This window comes from Mycteria americana, chromosome 8 (genome assembly GCF_035582795.1).
Source record: "Mycteria americana isolate JAX WOST 10 ecotype Jacksonville Zoo and Gardens chromosome 8, USCA_MyAme_1.0, whole genome shotgun sequence".
NCBI lineage: Eukaryota > Metazoa > Chordata > Aves > Ciconiiformes > Ciconiidae > Mycteria > Mycteria americana.
The window spans coordinates 49,975,072-49,996,515 of NC_134372.1; the positions used below are offsets into that span (position 1 = coordinate 49,975,072).

Here is a 21,444-nt window from a genome sequence, read left to right on the forward strand (position 1 = left end):
CTGCTGTAGCACAAACCAGGCTTACTCTGGCTCACGCACTCGCTGAGCTGTCAGAAGAGACACTCTTTGCTCTGCGCTTAGGCATTTGATTTAGCTCGGACACACAAGCTGATGAAAAAGTCAAGGTTAGGGGATTATCAGCTGTTTGCTTTCCCATAAGAAGAGAGCTCCTGCCCTCTTTCGCTGGGACTTAGCTGTTCGGAGCATGAGACATTTCGGCAATTGCCTCAGCTGTACCTGTGTAGAAAGCAGCAAGTTCTGCCTGCGTGGCTACAGGGTGACAGAAAAGCAGGGCTACAAGGAGCACGTGAGGAGCTACCTGTCCATCCTCATACCCTTGAGTGTGGTATTCCTGGCAGGTGTGGTGTATAATCTAGTCTTGAAGGCTTCTGAGGATGGAGACCTTACAGACTTGCAGCCCGAGACAATGCATTCCAGTTCAAACTATCCTTTCCTCTAAAAAGTTTTTCTTAATCTCTCACCTAAGGTAATTTAAGACCATTACTATTTGTGCTTTCTCTCACTGGCATGGGGAAAGGATTATATTCTTGCTGTTTGCAGGAGTCGTGTTTTTATTTGTTTGAAGAGATGGTTCCTTCAGTTGATCTTTCTGCAGGCTAAATCATTTGAACTCCTTCACTCCTCCCTCAGGGGTCATGTTTCCAGACCTCAGTTCATTCACACTGTTCACCGCTGGGATTTATCCAGCTGCTCCACTGATCCTTTGAAGTGCAGTTCCCCAAACTGGACACCATGCTTCAGCTGGGGATCAAACGTGCGGATGACTTCACGTGTCTTGCAGGCTACATCCCGTTCATGCATCCAATATAGCGTTTTCCTTTTCACAACAGTGCAGTATCATTGGCTTGCGTTTGTATGGGTCCCCAGTAGTACCAGCCCCATCTCGATAAGCTCCTACCTAGCAACTGTTGATACTCCCTATATGCAGCAGTGATTCCTGCCTGTGTAGGCCTTGCACTCATCTCTATTGAATGCCACTTTATCCTCCCAGCTCATTTCTCCAGTTTATGAGGTTTTAAATCCTGTCTTCCAATAATCTTGCAGTTCCACCTAGATTTGTCATTTGCAAGTGTAACTAACGTTCTCTATTCCACCACCTACACCGTTAATAATCCCCAGCACGAAAAAGAGCAAGCCCTGCAAAAGCCCTCGGTACATCCTTCCATTTTGACAATGAATCATTGATAACTACTCATGTGATGGGGCTCTTCAACAAGGTTTGTACCTAAGCTACCTTTGTACCTTATCTAATAGTAGTTTTATCTAGATCATGTTTCTTTAGCTTGCTTAAAAGAAGACTATGTGAGACAGCATCAGAAACTTCTATAAGGTCAAGATATATGACATCTGTTGTATCTCTTCTATCGACAACCTTTTACCATTTTGTGGAAGGAACTTAGATTAGAGAAGATTTGTTCTTGACAAATCCATGTTGGTTGTTACCCATCTCCTTGTTATCCTTCAGGTGCTTACAAGTTGTTTAATTACTGGTTTTCCAGAAATTGGAGCTAAGCTGACTGATCTATAATTCTCTGACTTCTTTTTCTTCTACTCCCTTTTTATAGACAGACGCTATATTTGCCGCTTGTCAGTCTTCCAGTAGTTCATGAGGTCTTACGTGCTCTTAAACTGCCTCAGTCAATTCTTTACATACCCTACACTGGGATTCCATAGACCCAGATAGGTTGAAAATGTCGAACTTATAACTGCACGCCGTACCTGTTTGAGTCTGAAATCCTGCCTCTTTGTCCTTGGTATTAACCGTGATAGCCATCTTTTTGCTGTTGACCTTTTAGACAAGACTGGAACAAGATGCTACGGAAGACTGGTCTTCGCATCGTATGTCAATAATTGTACTGTTCTGTGGAGGAGCAAGCTAACTCTTCTCGTAGTCTTTCCAGTAAATGCATACTTGCCACTTTTGATTTCCCTTGTTGGTTGCACCTCATGTTGTGTCTTCCGATTTTTTCCTTCTACTTACTCCTGCTTTCATACTTGTCCCTAGAAATCTGATTGTTTCCTCTTTGTGTTTGTAGTCACTGTGGAGCTCATGGTTTAGCTGAGTTCATTGCACAGTACACTCGTAGCACTTCCTTTGCACAATGCCTTGAACCGGTGCAGTCAACAGCAATCTTCTGAGGAGCTGTCCCCTGGTATGTTAATATTTCAGTCACATGAGGCATTATACCAAGTCTTCGTTAATCCCATTCAATTGTATGATTTAGCATGAATTAAGAATTAGAAGCAGAAAATCACAGAATACTAGAGGTTGGAAAGGACTTCAGGAGGTCTGCAGTCCAACCTCCTGCTCAAAGCAGGACTAACCTCAAAGTTAGATAAGGTTGCTCAGGGTCTTGTTCAGCTGAGTTTTCATCATGAAACCTCCTTAAGGCACTCTGAGATAGTGAGTCAAGTGCAGCAGAAGTGCTTGCTGGAGACCACAGCACAGTCCCAGGAGCAGTACCTCCATGTCAGCCAGTTACTGTCCTGACTCGCTGTGCTCCTCTTTGTACACAGCCTGTCTTTCATCTTCTGGGCTTCCCCTCACTTACATGAGAGTGCACGCACATACCAACGAAGAGTGTCGTTATTTTACAGCTTCTGCTTCCCCTTCCCCAGCATCCAGGGTTTTGTAAACCCAGCTGATGCTTATGGGAGCTGCAGAGATCCATCACTTCTGAAAACCAGACCCTGCGCTGTCACTTCAGAGTGTGCCAAATAACCTGTATTTCACGTGTCATCACCTGATATGCTGGTTGGAGATGAGGGATGCTGCAGTAAGAGGAGATGAGGAGTGGGAGGAACACGTCTACACCCTTCATACAGTGAGTCAGGATGCAGGAGTGTCGGGCAGGGAAGACTTATATATTCTGAGCTGCCTACTTGTAGATTTCTTGTTTCATCACAAAACCTTGAATTTTCCATTGAGGAGGGAATTCAGAGATCTGCCAGAGGGATTGTGTCTTGGTGGTATTCAGCCGTTGCCTTATGATGCTTTTTCCGCTCCTTTTCACACACGCAGCGTCTCCCCAGCAGTTCCCTTTCTAGCACTTCACACCAAGCAGGGCTGCCTGATTATTCCTCGTGACGGGTGTAAAAATGCCTGGATCCATGGCAGCCCTACTGCAGAAAATCTCTTGTGAAGAGTGAGCTCTCATTTCAGATAACAAGCCAGATTTCTGTGGAAAGCTGTACCGGACCGACTCATCATCAGGCCGACGTGCCGAGGGGCGAGCCGTGGGCCAGTCGGCACGTGGACGCTGGCACCTGTGCTGCTCTTGCAGCTCTGCCCGGGGATGGGGGTCATCCCCTGTCTGTCCCTATCTCTCAATTCAATCTACCGCAGAGACTTTTGAAAATCTAATTACACAACATTTAATACTATGAATTGCTAATTTGTGGGAGAGAGATCTACAAAGAGCTTGATAAGTAACAGCAGAATGAAATGCACCGTTTCTTCCTGCTCGTAACTCCTGCGCTCTGCCTCCTCCCGCGTTCTCGTGTATATCAGATTCACTTTGCTGAAGCTGGTTCCTGCTGGTACTGCCCTCCACAAACCTCTCCTCATCACTGTGCGATGCTTCCTGCACCAGGGAGAGATGTTTGCTCTTCCAGGCAGTGCTAACGCTTTTGTTGGGTCTTTGCCTCTGAAGCTCAGTCGAAGCTGTCAACTCTCCCAACCAGCCCAGGAGAAGAGCGTTACAGGAGCAGGGTTACTAGGTGGAGGTAACGAGGGGGGGAACGACAGCTTTTGCAACAGGACAACGCGGTGTCACGGATCCTTCTGGGACAGGAGCCAGCCATTGTACGAGGCTACACCAAGTCCCAGTGTGGCTTTGCGCAAGCCACTGAAACCTTTCTGGGCCTCGGTTTCCCTGTTTGAGAGAACAGTGGTAGCACGTGCGTGCCCCGCTGGGCTGGCAGGACTGTGCTCCGCAGCGCCCCGTCCTTTGGGTCCTCCACCTCACCACTGGCGTCCAGGACGCTGCCGCTGCTCCGGAGGCCGCTGCGGCATGTGCCACGCGTGACCCGCTGCAGGCGCCCTGCGGAGCCCCAGAGACCTGTATCAGCTGCCAGGCACCACGGCCCCTCGCGCGGGGCTGAGGCCCTGCTCGTCACCGAGGCCAGGCGACAGCAGCGTCGGGACCAGCCAGATGATCCAGCCCCATCTGGGAGCGCAGATACGGCAGCGACCGGCTCTGTTGCAGATCCTAGATAGGCCGTGGATTCCACAGCAGGACTCTGTTCTTATGACAGATACCCAAAGGCAGATTTTCTTTTAATTAAATATGAAAATCTATAATGCAGTCAGCATGATGCCTCTTGGTATGTTTATTTTTATACCCCGTTTATTTGCTTTTGTTCTCAACATATGCTTTCATTATGAGGGAGATTTTTATACTGACCATCTGTGCATTACGAATGAATTTCAGATAGGACTGAAGGACTTGGGAAGCATGACAGAGGTCAGCTGAGTTTTTTTAATATCTGAGTGGAAATGGGTGTCATTTACAGTTGTGGAATAAACACACCAACTAGTCTTATTCTTAAAATAATATGGAAATTGCGAAGTTGACATTTTTGAGCTGTTGTCTTTAGGTTTCAGGATTACCAGGTTTTTGAGATTAGTGAAGTATTTCGTACCTCATATAGTTAATGTCTCACTTTCTGTCTCTACGCTCAGAAAAAAATATTTATTGTTTCAATAATATTCTGCCTACATTTTAATATTTTTCTCTGCAGCCAAAGGCCAAAAAGCATTTAATTTCCCCAGCACCAAAGGCAATGGCATTTATCTGTGTGTTTGTGTGATCGTCACTGTAGTTCTGTACCCAGTCCAGTTTCAAGTCTGGGGCAGCGGGTTAGATATCCCCAGGCAGAGCCCTGCGGATGTCACGAAAACAAGACGGGAGCTTGCCAGACCCTGGCTGGCATAGTACCTAGACCTGTGCTTGTCTGCAAAGAAAAGGACTGCAGCTCTCTCCAGTCGTCTCTCTGCTCTACCTTGGCAAGGTTTAAAATGATGAAACATCCCTGTGCATCTCCCTGCTGAGCACTCGCTGCCGGTGCGAGCCCCGCAGCCTGCGTTTGTAACACACGGTCGTGGAAGACCTCAGTGCCTCTGTATGCTTGCACAGAAACGGAAAGCACTGCTACCCAGCTCTCCCCCTCTCTGCCAAGGAGCGGATTTAGGGGCATCACGGAAACCCGGTCCTCTCGCCCGGTGGAGCCGCAGCAGCAGCGTGGGCAGGCACAGTGAGGAACCCCAGGTCTTGCCGTGAGTCCGAGCTCTGCGGAGCGAGCTGTTTGGCAGGACTGCTGCAGGAGTCTCTTCCCATGTGTGGTGGCTCCTTCAAGCTTTTCATTCCTCTGTGTCTCCTGGCTTTTACCCCTTCTTCCTCTTTGCCTTGTTATTTTTCCTTTTGACCACTTTTCTATGCTCTCAGGTCAAGGGTTTGCCCTATGGAAAGAAAAAGCTTAGCCGAAAATTAGGAGGTTTAATCAAAGCTTCTCCAGACAGCACGAACAATCACCAAACATTGAACTGGACAAAATGAAAGGCCATTCAAATGGAAACAGAGGGTTACGCAGATCTCCCTTAGCAAAGAACTTGATGCCGTTTCCACCACCCCACGTGCCGCGCTTATTACTGCAGCGACTGTGGGTGAAGCCTGGGGGGCCGAGCAGCGGTGTGGCAAGGGCACCATCATGTAGTGTTTCTTCCCTCCAACCCTACAGCCGATGCCACCGCTGCCAGCAACATGTCCAGAGGCTGCAGGAGTTTGCAGAGAAAGCTCTCCTCTGTCCTGTACCCCACGCTCAAGACATGCTCACGGGCTTCAGGCTCTGGGCATGCCCTGCGTGTGTCATTCCTGACCCCTCACCAAAGCACGGGTGTGATGCAAGCAGCAGCAGGAGTGGGGGGAGCTTTCCTGACCCCACAGGCTCACGGGCATAGCTCTGCCTTGAGGCACTGGAGAAGAAACATCCATTCCTGGTGGATGTGAAACCCCGTCTCCCCCCATGCTGCAGGTGCATTCCCGAAGCGCCAAGCTGAGCTGAAGGACGGAGCCATCTCGAGCACTGCTCTGCTGGGCAGCTGTCCTTGGAGCTCAGCGGTGGGGGGCAGGTTGGGGCAGACGTGCTCTGCTTACTGCAGAGATGTGCAGTCCTTTAGCAAGAACGGCACTAGATTCCCCTCTAACAAAGAGTGTGTGCCTTTCCTATCCTTTCCTATCCTTTCCTATGCCATTTGCCTGCATGTCATCATGCACCCCATACTGAGCATGTGAATGCTTGGGCACATAGGCACTACCAATAGTGAGAGAGTTCTCTCCCGTTTCTCACCCAAAGAAGAAGCAGGTTTCCCATCTTCGGTTCTGGGCCCCCCACTCCAAGAGAGACATTGAGGGGCTGGAGCGCGTCCAGAGAAGGGCAACGGAGCTGGGGAAGGGTCTGGAGCACAAGGCTGATGGGGAGCGGCTGAGGGACCTGGGGTTGTTCAGCCTGGAGAAAAGGAGGCTGAGGGGAGACCTCATCGCTCTCTACAGCTACCTGAAAGGAGGTTGTAGAGAGGTGGGGTCGGTCTCTTCTCCCAGGTAACAAGAGATAGGACGAGAGGAAATGGCCTCAAGTTGCGCCAGGGGAGGGTTAGACTGCATATTAGGAAATTTTACTTCACTGAAAGGGTTGTCCAGCATTGGAACAGGCTGCCCAGGGGAGTGGTGGAGTCCCCATCCCTGGGGGTATTTAAAAGCCATGTAGATGTGGTGCTTAGGGACAGGGTTTAGTGGTGGGCTTGGCAGTGCTGGGTTAACGGTTGGACTCGATGATCTTAAGGGTCTTTTCCCACCTAAGTGATTCTATGATTCTGTGATTCTGGCTCCTCAGGCCGATGCCAGAGTGATTGCCTGCTCAGACGGGATGACCTCCTCTCCCTTCAGCTGCTGGCTCAGCACCCACAGCTCTCGCGGCACTCCCTTCGCTGTGATTGCAGAGGCATGCTCAGGATTTGCCCCTCCAAGCTCTGCATGGTGCCTTGTGAGGAGGCGCGTGCTGTGAGAGGCTGTTCTGCCTGCTGCCCCTCCAGACACGGTGGGCCTGGTTTTAGTTTGGATGTCTGTGTGCAGCACTGAGACCGGCTGCAGCAGCCTGCGCGTAGCTTAGGGCATCAGTTGTTTGCATGCAGGAGACCCAGGAGAGCGTAGCCAGTGCCTGTGCCCTGCAAAATAGGCGTATTGTGATTGTCTGCGGTGCCCCGCGTAGGTGGCCATGAGCAGAACGTAACGTGCCCGTGCAGGGACCTGTTGGACTCGGGCTGCCTTTAGGCAGCAATTGGCCTCTGCCTCTTCAGTCACAGCACCCTTCCTCCTGCCGCGCTCCCGCCTGCACGCTCTTGCAGGAGAGGGTTGTGTGAGCTTTGTGCTCCCGCTGTTGGGTTCCTGTCCTGGTGCTGGTATTTTGCAGCTGAAGCCGACTGAGGCAGAGACAATGTGCTCGAGCACTCTGTCTGAGGGGAGTTTGGGGAGGGGGAGAGGGAAAAAGGCTGTTAGATCTATCGCTGGCAATTTAGATTCAGAGACATTTCATCTGCAGTTCCCTCAAGTGTTGAATTGAATAAAACCAGCAGCAGCAGTGGAAAAGGAGGTGGGGGAAGGGCTCTGAGCACTCTTGGCTAAACAAAAAGAGACAGGCAGCTCATAAAAAAAAAGAATTGCATCCTTGGGCTGAAAATACAGATTCACGAGGAAGGGAGGAGGACGCGTGGCAGAGCCCACCGGCGGGCAGGGAGGGCCTGGGCAGGCGCTGCCGAAGGCTCCTGGTGTTCCTGCAGCCTGAGCAGATCACAGGATTTACTTCTGGGTTTCATGATTTGCTGTGGGTTTTTTGAAGCTCCAGTTGTAGAATCAAGCAGGCAGACCAGAGTCCCAGGCTTTGTTTGCCGTTTAAAAAAAAAGCTACTTCACTTTCCAGCGCTTCAGGAGAAAAGTGCAAAAGTGAAACCCTCAAGGGTCAAAAATTCAGAAGAAAAAGTAACTTAGCACTTATAATTTTGTAAACACTTGCTGTTTGGGGCCTGACTCGTGGTTCCCAAATGCAGTCGTAGGATGGCAGAACTGTCCTCGTCATTAGGTGCTTCCATTCATCTGCCTTTGAGAGGGAATTGCTGCTGGTTTTTGTTCCGGCCACGCATTGCAGCTTTTGTTTTTCTCCGGGTCTGTCTTTCATTCCCCAGGCATCAGGTGAGGACAGCTTTCACAGAGAGCCACTCAGCCCAGCCGAGGCTGAGGAGAGTGGCAGCCATTTGAGAGAATTCGGTTACAGCAGGAAATAAATTCCTGGGGTCTCTGTAGCCCCGGGCGAGTGCGGTGCCACCACCGCACGGCGGCTTCCAGCGGCTTATGAGGTCACAGAGAAGCATCAGGTGCCTCAAGGCCGGCTGCGGCCTTCCGCAGGACACCCCTCGTGACACCGTGATGTGCCGTGAGGCCACCGCTGCCGGCACCTCTCCTCGCTGCAGGCTTCCCGGGCGCCTCCCGCCCACAGGGACCAGGCCTTGCCCTCGGGCTTCTCTGGGGCAGCACCCCGCGGGTCCCGCTCCGAGACGCAGCCCTTGCGCCCGTGCACCGCGGGCCTCCGGCTGCCCAGCACCCCGCCGTGATGGCGGCGCCTGCGCCCGGCCCAGCCCGGGGCGGGAAGGGCCTTGGCAGAGGGGCTGCCCTGCGGCAGGAGAGGGCAGGCCGTCCTCCTCCAGACCGCCCAGGCTCCGCCGCAGCTCCTGCTGCTCCCCAGGCAGGTGTCTCCCCCTCCTACAGAACGGACAGTCGCTCGCCATCCCGCTCAAGCAGTGTGTGCCCTCCAAGCAGCCTGACAGGCTCCCCAAAGCTGCTGGCCCTCCTGTTGTCCTCCAGCAAGCATCGTGGTGGCTGAGCGGGGAGGAGGACTTCTCTGAAGGTGCTGTCTTACTGTTTCATCAGGTGCTGCAGCGACTTAATCCAATACAGCTGTGCAGAAAACCTCTCGTGGCCAGGCCAGCACAGCACTTTTACAAGCGCTTACACAGCAGCAGCACGGCCGTCAGCACCTGGGCAGGCACCGGGCAGAGCTCCTACATGTGTGCACTAACGTGTGCTTACTGACGTGTCCTGGCCTCTCCTGCTCCCTAGTGCAGACACAGCGTGTGGGCAAATTCGTGTGTGATCACAGTCCAGCATGCGCTCGCGGTGCGTGGCCTGTGGGCTGCCAGAAGGGCTACGTGACTCAAGCCTTTGCTAGCCTTATCTCGCCCATCTCAGGCATGAGGCCGTTGGTGGGGTGCATGGATTTTTACCTGGGGAATATCTAGGCCTGCCTTGAGTCCCGTTAGATAACGGTACAATGGCAGGAACTGGTCTGCACCAGCATTTCTAGCAACACGGGGGGATAACAAGAAGCCTGCAGGTGCTCGGGCAGGACCTGTTCACACTGCTCGGGTCCCACACCCGCTGGCCTAGGTACAGGGTGAAGGGGCTGGCTGACGCTCCGTGGAAGTTATTTCTTCCAGAAATATGTTCCTGCCTCAAGTGGAACGGCAGGCCTTCTGTTTGCCCCCCATCTTCTTTACTGACCTCCTTGCCCCCTTATAACACCTCAGCGATAGATCTTACGTCTCACGTTTTGCACAGCCCTGCTCCAGGCCACGGGCAGACGGGCACGCAGAGAGCACGCGCACGCGGCCAGCGCGCTGCGGCGGCCAGCGCGCGCTCCCAGCACAGCGTGCCCGGGCGGGGAGGCTGGGCGCCAGCGTGGCACCGAGGAGCGAACGGATGCTGGCATGCAGCCTCGGGGAGAAACAGGGGTAGGAAGGCAGGTAGGATGGCATACGCAGAGGCACCTGGCTTGGCCCAGCCCTCCATGCTGCACCGAGAGAAGCCATTTGAATGAACAGCATGTGAAGCCGGTACCCCACAGCTCAAGTCTGGCCAGCACCGAGTTACCGAGCGTTGCCAGCAGCGCAGCTGGACAGCTCAGCCTGGTTTCTGAAACCGTGCTGGCTGTGGCTTGGTCGAGCGCTGTGCTTACATTAAAATGTCCCCTGCCTTTGCTGGTACTCACGCGGAAGGGCATGTGAAATACAAAGGCAAGCACAGGGTGAGGAGTCAGGACTTCTCAGGGCAGGCACCGATACCTTTCTTTCAAGTCATTTCAGCTGTAAAACAGGGTCACAATTCTGATCTACGTCACGAGGATTTGGGAGCCTGATTAGCTACAGCCTGTAAAAGGCTGAAGAAGTCTTACTGTGAATCTAGGACCATAGAGTAGAGAATGAGAGATGCTGTCTTATGGGCATGTATTATGCTGCCCTGATTTTCTCCCTGTGTTATCGATCCAGCAGCTTGCTAAGATACAGCCTTGCCTGCTGTAGTGGTTTAATTCATTTTTAAGCATCATAATTTTTCATGTTGCGGTCTTCCCCGGCTTGGGGTGTTTCTCACTGCTCATCCCCAAAGATGCCCATTCCTGTCTGTGTTTCATGGCGTGCCCTGCTCCCACATGTGTGTGTGTGCACACCAGGGAGATGGAGAGGCAGCTTCAGCTACACTAAGCAATTAAACTCCGGTAGCTCAGGGATGAGCAGGAGGCCGTGATTTTCTTTTCCTTTGCAGTAATTGCCTCTGCAATCAGCTTTGATCACCCGAGAGCAGAGGAGATGAGTGCTGCAAGTTGACATCAGTGGTTTTAATATATCCATTTACATATACAGGAGCAGTGCAGCATACAGCTTTCCATAGCGCCTCTGACCTGAAACCATCGCCGCTCCATAGACACCTCATTTAATTTAATACTTCACCGCCACTGCGGAAGCCACAGGATGGGGATGGGAGGGGGGATAATCAAGCCCGCACTCTCTTGCTCTCTGTGAATGTCTGTAGAAATGACATGAAAGTAATTGCTTTTGAAAAGCAAAGCAGAAATGGCACAATTGATTCCACTTAAATGAGAAGAGAAGGGGTGGGGGTGGGGGATGTTCACCCTAAACATGCCACCTTCTTTCCTGCTGCAAGCAAATCGCTTCGTGGGTCTGTGTGGGGACGAAGGACATGTGGGCTTGTCTCTGAATGGCACGCAGGGGAAGAGGCAAGCTCAGACAGGCAGGACTGCTTTGCGCAGGGTACGTCCTCTCAGCGAACTCAGACCCAAAGACAGACGCTGCTTCATGAAGCCATATGACATCCCCTATTGTCACAGGCGTTTCTGTTGCCGGGAAGCTGGTAGGGAGCTTCATTGCACTGAGCATCCTAGAATTATTCTGCCTCCAAAGCCCACTCACCTGCCTTGCAGCTGGGGGAAGGGGATGTTTATCCCGCATGCTGAGGAGACATCAGTTCCTCTCCATCTCTCAGCCCTCTCAGGCTGGCGCTGCGGATAAAGCTTTGGAAGCTATCCAGCCTGGTGCCTGCCGGTGGGCGCCCATCCTTCCACCAAGGGCCCCATGCCTCCTCTGTGAGCTGCCCAGCGCACACCTCTGTCTCCCCCGTCAGCGGGAGCCGGGGCCCGGCCGTGCCGAGGTGCAGCGCTCCCGGCTGGTTTGCCGGCCCCGCGCACCCCTCGCAGCCGCCGAGGCGCGGGCGCTGCGGTCGGTGGTGACCGGAGGCTCCGCTGCCCTCTGCATCCCCGTGCTGCTGGGTGGGCGCTGGGGTCGTGGGGCTGCTGGGAGGGAAGGGTGTTCTGCGCCTGTCAGCCTGTGCTGCTGGTGTGGTTCGCCTGGTCAAGCGGCCGGCTGTCTCAGGGGTTTGCTGTGTCCTCGGCCAGGGTGCTGTCAGGCAGCAGGGGGTTCCTGGGGCCAGCTGTACAGAGATACGTCCTGGCATGGATTTTAAATATGTTGCTGCTCCTCGGGAGAACAAGCACTCCCTAGATGCTTCGCTACTTTTGTTATCTCTTTGTTCTTCAACGTCTCTGCATGGCAGGCAGCTGGTCTGTGCCCCAGACTCCAGCCACCGCCAACGTCTGGCTTTGCCGTTTCCCCGGCCGCCAGGAATTTCCCTGGCTGGTCATCCAGCCCCCACGAGCGGGCAGAGGTGGTCGAGGACTGCTGTGGAAATGTTGCGCCTGGGGTTGTGCGAGGGACGTGGCACCTCAGGCCAGGAGCTACGGCTCCCGGCTCACAGGCAGCGGTGCAGAGCTTGTCGGACCCACAGCCCGGCAGCCTTACACAGCAGAGAGGGAGGGGGAAGAAAGGGTTTTGTCTGTGCCAGGCTGAATGAGGTGGCGCGCGAAAAGTCCTCCGTGCCCTCGTGCTTGTTCTGTTCTCTGGCAAACACAGGAAGGAACCACCACACGGGAGTCTTGGGGAATCTTCCTAGATCGGGACGACTCAGATACATTTGTGCCAAGGCAAAGCCGAGGATTTGCAGAACGTCTCTAGTACTTGGTTCGGCCTGTGCTCGCGTTGCGATGGAAGCCGGCTGTCACTGCCGGCAGAGTAAGAGCAACCCTCGAGTCTGGCAGTCCTCTGCCCGACACCGGAGCGTGTCCTTTGCTCATCAGAGCACGCGGTGTTCACTGCTGGATCCTGTCCTCAGCCCAAAGATGGTCTCTGCTATCGCAGTGCACAGGCATGCGGGCACCCGCACACCCGCTCAGATCCACTCAGAATTTAACCATTTTCTTTTTTTCTTTTGGGGGGTGTTTTGCTGGACAGCTTTTTCACTGTGCGTCTGCATGGGTTACGTGCCTACAGAATACGGCTTGGAGGAATGCAGGCTACCGTGCTAGTAACAATGTCTCCAATACATCTTTAATGTAGACATTAACGTCATTTTATGTTAATTACATGCAAATTGATTATTAATGTATTTATTGAATGTTGACAGCTGGGTGACAGTCTTCAGTAAATATGTTTTGCTAATCAGTTAGCATTTAATTAATATCGAAATTCTCTCTAGGTTTAGTAAGACAGTGAGCATTAATTAGGCCCTGCAGTGGCTGTGTATGTTGCAGGACGTCCCGGGTGCTGCTGACAGGGCTCAGCCCTGCTCGGCAGCTCTGTGGGGCGCGGGCAGGCAGGTGGGCCCGGAGGGGGCTGGGGGCAGCGGCACTGCCAGCAGGACAGATGGACACGTGCCCCGAAGGGAGAAGTCTCTGGGAGGTGTTGCTCTTGGGAGAGCCCCACACACGGCGTAGCACTGCCCGAGGGCAGGCAAGCGGGAGCGGAGCTGGCGGTGGCCAGGCAGGTCCCGCGTTCGTGCGTGATGCCACGGTCGTGGGAGAGCTGAGGCCGCGCCTGCTAGAGCAGTGTCACGGGCCCTGCAGCGCTGGCCAGGCCGGCCACGAGAGCCTGGGACGCTCCTCCCCTCCCAGCATTTGGCCCGTTGTGTCCTTCAAAACCAGCGAGCCGTGCCTGTGCCCCCCAGCCAGGCTGCTTGTGGGGCGAGTCGTGGGACGGGGCAGGGCAACAGGTCTGGGCAAGAAGCGCGGGCAGAGACCTGGGCAGCTCAGTGCCTGCGGGCCCTCGGGACCTCCGCTTTTCCTGTTTCTAGGAAGAGACGCATAACCTATATGGGACCTATTGATAGGGGAGAAGAATACACTAGATCTCTGCCAGAAGTCTGTTCTTTGCATGTTCTGCCTGGTCCCTGCTCCTCTGCGCAGCGGCACCCGCGCCGCTCTCGTCCAGCCTCGCAGGGTGTCTGCGGTGCCTGTCCCCTGCGCGTTACCTCCTTAGTGTTATCAGGAAGCTCTGGAGAGCCCCTTTCCCCATGAAACAAGGCTGCTTCCAGTCACTCCTGAGCAGTTAAAGTTCTTCTCACCTGCAGTGATCACTTTGCTGCACGTAGGACCCTTGATTACGGCAAGGCATTGCACAGCCCCTGCCCAGCAGCACAGAGGATTTCTTAATGCTGAATTTAAAACACCAAGCAGATCGATTCTTGGGCTACGTGGCCAGTGTTTTCTCTTGCCTCCCTGTCACGAGCAGGGCAGGAGCCACGCAGAGCCTTTGCCCCAGCCCCACGCCTTTGCACCCGCTGGCCGTGGCTCCTCTCGCCCCTGGAAGAAGGCGAGCAGCATCCCTGAGACGTCCATTGCAAAGGCATCGGGGTCAGTGGCCGGGGAGCCGCTCCACCGCAGGGCTGCTGCAGCACTGTTGGCTCTAGCGGATCGATACTTTAGTCTTGTCATGCTAATTGCTCCTTGGTTGACATTCATGATCCTTTCCTGCTCCCTCGCTGTGTAAACTCTTCACAGCTGGGACGCCAAGAAGTGAAAATGCCGAGCCCTCAAAGCCCACTCCTGTTCAGGCAGGACCGGGGGGCGGATGGCCGAGCTGCAGGGTACCGGAGCTCCCCTGCCCCTTCGCTCCGTGGGCGGCAGGCACGGGGGAAATGCCTGAAGGGGTCCTTAGCGCAGGGTAGAGGAGCACAGAGCCCCAGCACGCAGCCAGATCAGGAGCTGGTTATTTAGTTATTAGTAAGAATAACTTTGCTTTTTCTCAGTTGCTCTTTGCTTCCCTCACCCAGACTGTCTGACACCCCCTCCGTGAGCAGAGGAGGCAGGTACCCCGGTGCGGCAGAGTCTCTGCCTTCCCTGAGTTGGACATATCACTGCTGCCGCGGGCGTGCGTGTCAGATCACACCTACCATATTGGCTTCCTGTCCCCAGAACATCAGGTTTTTGCAGCTAATGTGTGCGGGGGGTGTCTCCTCCCGACAATCCCCACCCCCAGCAGCATCAGGCCTGTGCTGTTCGGGGTTTTGTTAAGCCGTTTAGTATTAATTGATTTTTTTTCCATTTTTTCTTTCTTTCCCTGGGCGGGTCAATAGCTGGATGCTCAAGAGCAGAGGATCTATCAACTGCAGACCAAGCAGAGGGAGAGGCAGGCAGAACTGGAGCAGAAATGCAGTCGGATCCAGCAGCTCAGCCAGGACCTGGAGGCCAGCCACCAGCTGCAGGAGGAAGCTCAGAAGCAGGTAGGAGAAGATGCCAGTCCACTCTAGCTTGGCAGCCCAGGCTGGGAAGGGAACTTTATTTAAGGCATTCGCAGCAATAGTGATAATCTACTGTTCTCGTTGACGTAGCAGCATAAGGAAGGGCTAAAGACGCGAAAGTAGAGTCTGTCAACTCCCAGTGAGGAGGGGAAAGTCCAGGGAACCGGGGAGACAGCTATGGCTCTGCTGACTGTAAATAGGATTGCACCTGATTTGAGGGTGTGACCGCTGTAACGCACAGATGTCCTGGATGTTGCCCCTGCTGCTGACCTCCTTGGAGAGAAGGGAACAGGGTGGCCGGCAGAGACGATGCCTCCCAGGACAGCGCTGTCCTAGCTGCTGGTAACAGTGACGTGTAGCGAGGCAGGAGACGAGGCTTGTTCAGATCTGTTCAGCTATGCTGCCGTGGACGAAATCCTCAGTTTGCTCCAGGACATGCAGACAATTAGGGTGGGAGTAGCCTCATCGCCCTGCGGACCTGCCAGGAGGCCTGCTGGGCAGCGCTTGTGCCAGTCCTCTCTGTGCCGGGTCTGTTTGCCCCTGCCCTGCTACAGCTCCTTCCTCTCTCCCGGTCCCTGTATTTCAGAAGCTGCCAGGGGTCAGACCATTTGCTCAGACAGTGTACTCCTCCTGCATGTGAATCTGGCTTGGGAGAGCATGCCGCTCCTCCGTCGCCTCAGCCCTAGGGCTGTCTGCCTGATGTCCACTCGGGCACCTGTAGGCGAGAGCAGATTTTGACCACAAGCTGTGGTTCAGATCCGTACGGCAAACAGAGGTGAAGAGAGCTGATCCTGAAAATCTGTGCAGCTGCTGCTGCTGCACACTGCAGGATTACTTGCTTAACCTGCATCTGTCCTCCGTGGTACCCACTTCTAATCTCTTTCAGCACCCCATAAGCCAGAAAAATCATGTCTATTTTAACAATTTGATAGTTAAATATTCTCAGTGTCCTGGAAGACTAAACCAGGTACTCTTGATATTGGCGTATCAGGTACCAGCATGCTGGATGGCAGGAATGAGCTCAGCACAGCTGGTTTGTCTGAGCAGCCGCTCAGAAGGCAGCATTTTAAAATGGGGGGGGGGGTGTCCCTTATTATTCAAAGTGGAAACATTTTGTTCCACTTAATTTGGTAATGATGAATATGTTCATCTGAACATGAACATATATGAACAATATATATGTATTGCATCATATATGAATATGATGCAATGGTTATGTTCATTGCATTTGAGGGAAAATAAGGAGATAGTGTTCCGTTTACTGCCAAGTCATCCATTGTTCTCTGCGCGTGCTTGTGTGTGTGTGAAGAGACAGCCCGGTGTGTGGGCTGAACTGCACGTCGCGAGCCTCTTTTCTGATTGCCCACTGGTGAAGGCTGGGTGCGGGAAGTTTGTGTGCCTTTGTCTGCGTGGCTGAATGGTGCAGAACAAATGAATCTGCGAGGGTGTCAGTGCGTGCCTGCGTTTTGTTCTGCATGTGTATACGGGTGACTGTGTACTGATTTGTGCAAGGACGGCATGGAAGGCGGGAATCACACTTCTGTTTCTTCTTATAGTTGCGCTGTCTTACTCCCTTCCCATCCCATCCCTCCATCCATTGATACTGAGTTCAGCTGAGCCTAGCTGCTTGGTTTTGGTGTGATAGTGGCAGATAAAGCAGCCCAGCTCTAAACTTTCTCTTACAAAACTCCCAATTAAAGTACTGAACGTCAAGCCCTGTTACATAAAAATATAACGCTATTCTGGGTCAGAACAGCATTCCACCTAGCTCTGTGTCTGACAGCAGCTTACACCCATGCCTGGGAAAGAGCTCTTTTCCCCTGGGAAAAACAGGGGAAGCTTGTGATATTGCCCCAAGATGCCCGCCCACCTTCTGTGGTGAAGGGGCTTCCTGAGCCCAAGCAGGAGTCTTTGTGTTTAATGCCCTTGAGGAATTTTCATCCATAACTTGTCAAACTATTTTTGTAACTCAGATATTATCCAGCTCCTTCAGTGTCTTGTAGCAGGGAGCTCCACTGCTAAACCACGCGTGGGATGCAGAGCCACCTCCTTTTGTTTATTTTGAACCTGTCCCCTGACAATTTCTGTTGTTTTATTGGAAGAGACCATGAACAGTCATTCCTTAGTCACCTTCCCTGTGACACTTCTGATTGTACAGACCTCTGTCATGTTTGCTTTCCATCATCCTCCTTCCAGATGGAAGGGCCCCAATCTTTTTTTGGTTTTTTGAGCCAGACATGGCTGCTGATAAATCTCCTGGTTTGGGGGCTTCGGGCTGCCATGGCTGGCAGTCCCAGGATGCCTGTAGCAGGCTGCACATACCAGAAGCCCTCTGCAAGGAGTGTCAGGTGTAATTTAGCACTGGGAGCATGAGTTATGGTCCTGCTCTTTAAGGAAAGGCTAGCAGCACAGCCCTGCCTGTCAGCTGAGTCCCCCCACCTGATCATGAGCTCTCCTGGTGAATGAATCAGGATTTGGCATATCGTTGTTTAATACAGCCCCCATGCTAATGTCTTTTTGAAATGAAACCGAGAAAGCTGTTAACCTCAGTTAGCCAGCTGTCCTCGCCGTGACCTGGATAAATCATCATAGCAGGAGCTCCGAAGAACACCACGCTCGCCGCTTTGGAAAACGGAGCTGGAAGGGAGGGACTGTGCTTCCAGCTCACTCCAGGAAGGCTTCTCTGCACCAGGGCTGTGCAGCAAAAGGACTGGTGTGTTCTCATGCCAGGGACCCTGCTGGTGCTCCAGACTGGGTGTCAGGTCCTGGAGACTTGCAAAGGCTAAGAGTCCACCGGCACGTTCCCTCCCCTGACAGCCGCCACGGCGTTACACCGCAGGTGGGAGAAAGGCAATGTGTTGTATCTGGGAGAGGAGAGGGTGGATTTCCACAGTGACCCCAGGGACTGGCTCCTTCCGCCACTCAGCCACCGGGCATGTCTCACCATCCCAGCCCTGCTCATGACCATGTGGTCTTTCATGTTCGTGCCCTTCAGCTGGAGGCTGGACTTTCTCCAGGGCCGTCTCCTTCATCACATCTGAAGGCAGCTAGCCTTGAGCTGCCTGCCTCTGTGGTGGGAAAGGATATAAAGAGGACAAGTTGGTGGCTACCACAAGGAGATCTAGATCTACTGGAGCAGGGCGTTTCTCTCCGCAAAGCTGTTTTGACTCTGGGAGCTGTTATCTTTATAAAACCCTCATTACTTCATCTGTTCTCACAGGGCACTCAGCTGCTGTCTCTTTGTGTGGCAGTGAGTTCCACCAGACAGGTTTTCTTTTCTTGTTTCTGATCTGGCTGTTTTGTTGGGTTTTTTTCCTCCTGCATGACTGAGGAAAATCACACCACCAGCTGCATGTAAGAAACTCCTGGAAAGAGCAACAAAGCCATCTGTTCTCCATGTCCATGAAGGCACACACAAGAACTAACGGGCATAGCCTGCATCAAGAAAGATTCAGGTTAGGAACAGTTTTCTAATGGGGAGGAGAACAAAGCACGTGAACAGACTGCCAGTGGCCTGAGGATTCTGCATCACAGGAGATCTTTCAGGTCAGGTAAACAGAGGACAGGGCACTTGCAGGTTCTGCTGTCTTAGAACTGGAAGATGTGCTATCAACCTCTTGAGGTTCATGCCAGCCTTGCTCCTTTCCTAAATCTATCCTTGCTCATACCTTGAAACCCAGCTCTGCCTTCTTCAGAGCCCCACCGTCATCTCCTTCAGTGTTCATGTGATATCGACATATCATTCCCCAGGCTGATTCCCCTTTCTAGCAAAGTGACTGCACTTGAGTCTTGGATGCGTGCTCGCGTCTTACCGTGGTTCACCCGATCTTAGTCCCAAGACTTAGTCCCAGCTTTCTGCTTCAGGTGGTGTCACGACTCCAGCGGTGCTGGCCACGTTCCCGTGCTGGGCAGCTGTGTTGGTTTGTGGGAGCATTCTTCCACCTCACTGCTACGCTCCTGCAGGCTTCTTCACAGGAGAGACTTGCTGGGGAGTACACGCTAGCGCCTTCCCATGTAAATTCATCCTTATGTGTCTTCCTGATCAGTGATGTTCCTTCAGCTCTCTTCTCAGGGAACAGGGTTCTCTGTTCTGAGTGCTGTGGGCTGGAGGTCTCTCTATGCACAGAGGCTCTCCCCATCCAGCCCTCTGGAAGGACACGTAAGTGGACCTGCCTGATCTCTCATACTGGAGCCTTAGCGCTCACCTGAACATACTGGGCTGATGACCTGGTGCTCCTTCACATGTTGCAGGGATCCTGCCCTCCAGGATGCTCCTGGGTGAAGACGTGCTCCACAGGGTGAGCAGAGGCCTCGGTGCCGCTGGCTGAGAGCTGGTGCCGGGACTCTGACTGAAGCAGGCAAGGATCGGGCAACACTGCTGCGGCGAGGGACAGACCTGTACAGCTGACAGCCTCTGATCTGCTCCCTTTAGTAACGCATCCAGCAATCGGCACTTTCAGCTGGAACTGGTAGGTGCCTTGTTTGCTGAGCTGCACCCAGGAACGGGCATGTGGAAAGAAAGCTGGATTTTGCCCCTTTTACTACCAACTTATCTGGTCACAGGTTACCCAGTAGCCAGAACACATGCTTCAACATACGCTGAAAAGAGCAAGCAGAGCCTGGAGGATGTCAGCGGATGATGAAGGCTCTGATACTGCCATCTGTGTGACATGTGCTGCTGTGCCTCAGGCTTTGGCCTGAGCACTGCAGTTCCACCCTTGGTGGTAAACATAAGAGCAGATGAGGCAGAGATGGCAGCATAGATTTGCTATCAGAACTTTTGGATTCAATTTCCATTCTCAGTAGAATAGCTATGTGCAGTTTCTTACATGTGCTGCTTTGCAAATGAATTGTGCAGGACACGGCTATCAGTCAGAGACCACCTGGAGAGTAAGGTCGGCTTGATGCCAGGTAGTCTTGCTGTGCAGTGGCTGGCCCAGGCAGCGTGGAGGTCAGGGTCTGACTGATGGAAAGGCCTCACCTCTGCTCCTCGATGGCTGTAGGAGTCTACTGCCCTTTGCCCAGCTCCTACCGTGTGAGCGCAGTCGTGGAACTGCAGCTGCAGAGGCAGAATTGCCCGGGTATCGGTGGTTGATCTGCTTTCTTCTGAGTAAGCAAGAGGGGTGCAGTTCCTAGCGAGATGTGCGTTGCCTACCCTCAGAGCCTCACGGCCGTCTGCCGAGCAGCAGCCGTGTTAGCACTAAGCAGCACCCGCTTGGATTATGGGTCCTCAGCGGGAGGGTGGAACCTGCAGAGGCTCGTACCGTGTACCGAATACCAGGACACGGAGCGGCTCACGCCGACATCCCAGCACCGTCAGCAGACAGGCAGGGCTAGAAGCACACACAGCCTCCACAGCCAGTGGGAACTGCGAGGGAAGGCGAACTGTGTTATTCGTGTAGACACTGGTGAGGAGCCCCACAGGGTACCTGGGTCTGAGAGCCAGTTCTACAACAGACGTTAAAGAGGGAATAAAGAAAATAATACAGCATTGACTAAAATGGTCTGCAAGGCTGATTTCTCTCCATGCAGCCTCTGAAGAGGCAGTCTTTGGGGCTGTGGAGAAATAGGCAGCCTCCAGGCTGTGAGGCTAATGCAGAGCCACGGCTGTTTGTATAGCTGCAGAGCCTTTAAGAGAGACTTGGGAAAACCAGCTTGGATTCCAATGAATATTTACAATTACACTGCTCCAAAGCTGAATCCAATCACAGCACTGCAGTATGCAGGCTTTGTGCATCAAAAGAAAATGAGAGGAAGGCAGGAAAGATGGAGTTGCCTTTGGAGAGACTTATAAACACAGATCTCTCTGCTTGTGGCAGAACTAAAATGCTTTATTTCTGATAGGAGCAATTTATTCTTCAGGCATTTGGCTTGATATTAGAAAGTGCCTGGCTGTTTTTTGAAGTGAGAGTCTTCAGTAGATGGTCTTTAATTCAGAATGAAAGAAAGGAATGGAAAGTGTTGTAGTCCGTAATTTCGATATTTTACTAACAAACTCCAGAAATAGGGGAGCGTTTCCAAACTAGAGCTGGGGCCCCTTTCACTCACTGCGCTCTTGGTTACCATGTGGAAGCGGGCTGGGCAGAGCTCCCCTTGTTAAAACCGTGCTTCCAATATGAGATTTGGCTGATTACCACGCTCTGCCACCAAACAAGATGATCTAACAGAGAAAGGAAAGGGAAATGCTGGCTGAACATTCATCGCAGCTCAGTATTGGCCTCTTCTTTTTTGCAGCGGAAGTTACACAAAAATAATGGTGTGGGGGAATCACTGAATGATAAAAAGATGGAGGATTTGTGCCTGCTAGATCGCTGCAGAGAGCTGTGTGCAGCAGAATAGGAAGCGTGTGACAAAGCTGAGGCACTGCTTGAAGTGACAGCAGGAACAGCACCGAGCAGCTCGCCTCCCGGAGCTGCTCTGGTGGCCTGCCCCTATTGCCCCCGGAGCAGCTCTT

The 21,444-nt window shown here is 52.9% G+C and overlaps 1 protein-coding gene across 1 annotated transcript in view; it reads left to right on the forward strand.

Moving 5' to 3' along the window:
* The window catches only part of LOC142414145 (uncharacterized), a 126,146-nt gene that overhangs the window by 99,375 nt on the left and 5,327 nt on the right, over positions 1 to 21,444 (forward strand). Inside the window, exon 9 of the mRNA XM_075511047.1 lies at positions 14,826 to 14,972. Within this exon, the coding sequence (XP_075367162.1) occupies positions 14,826 to 14,972 (147 nt within the window). The remainder of the gene's footprint in view (positions 1 to 14,825; positions 14,973 to 21,444) is intronic.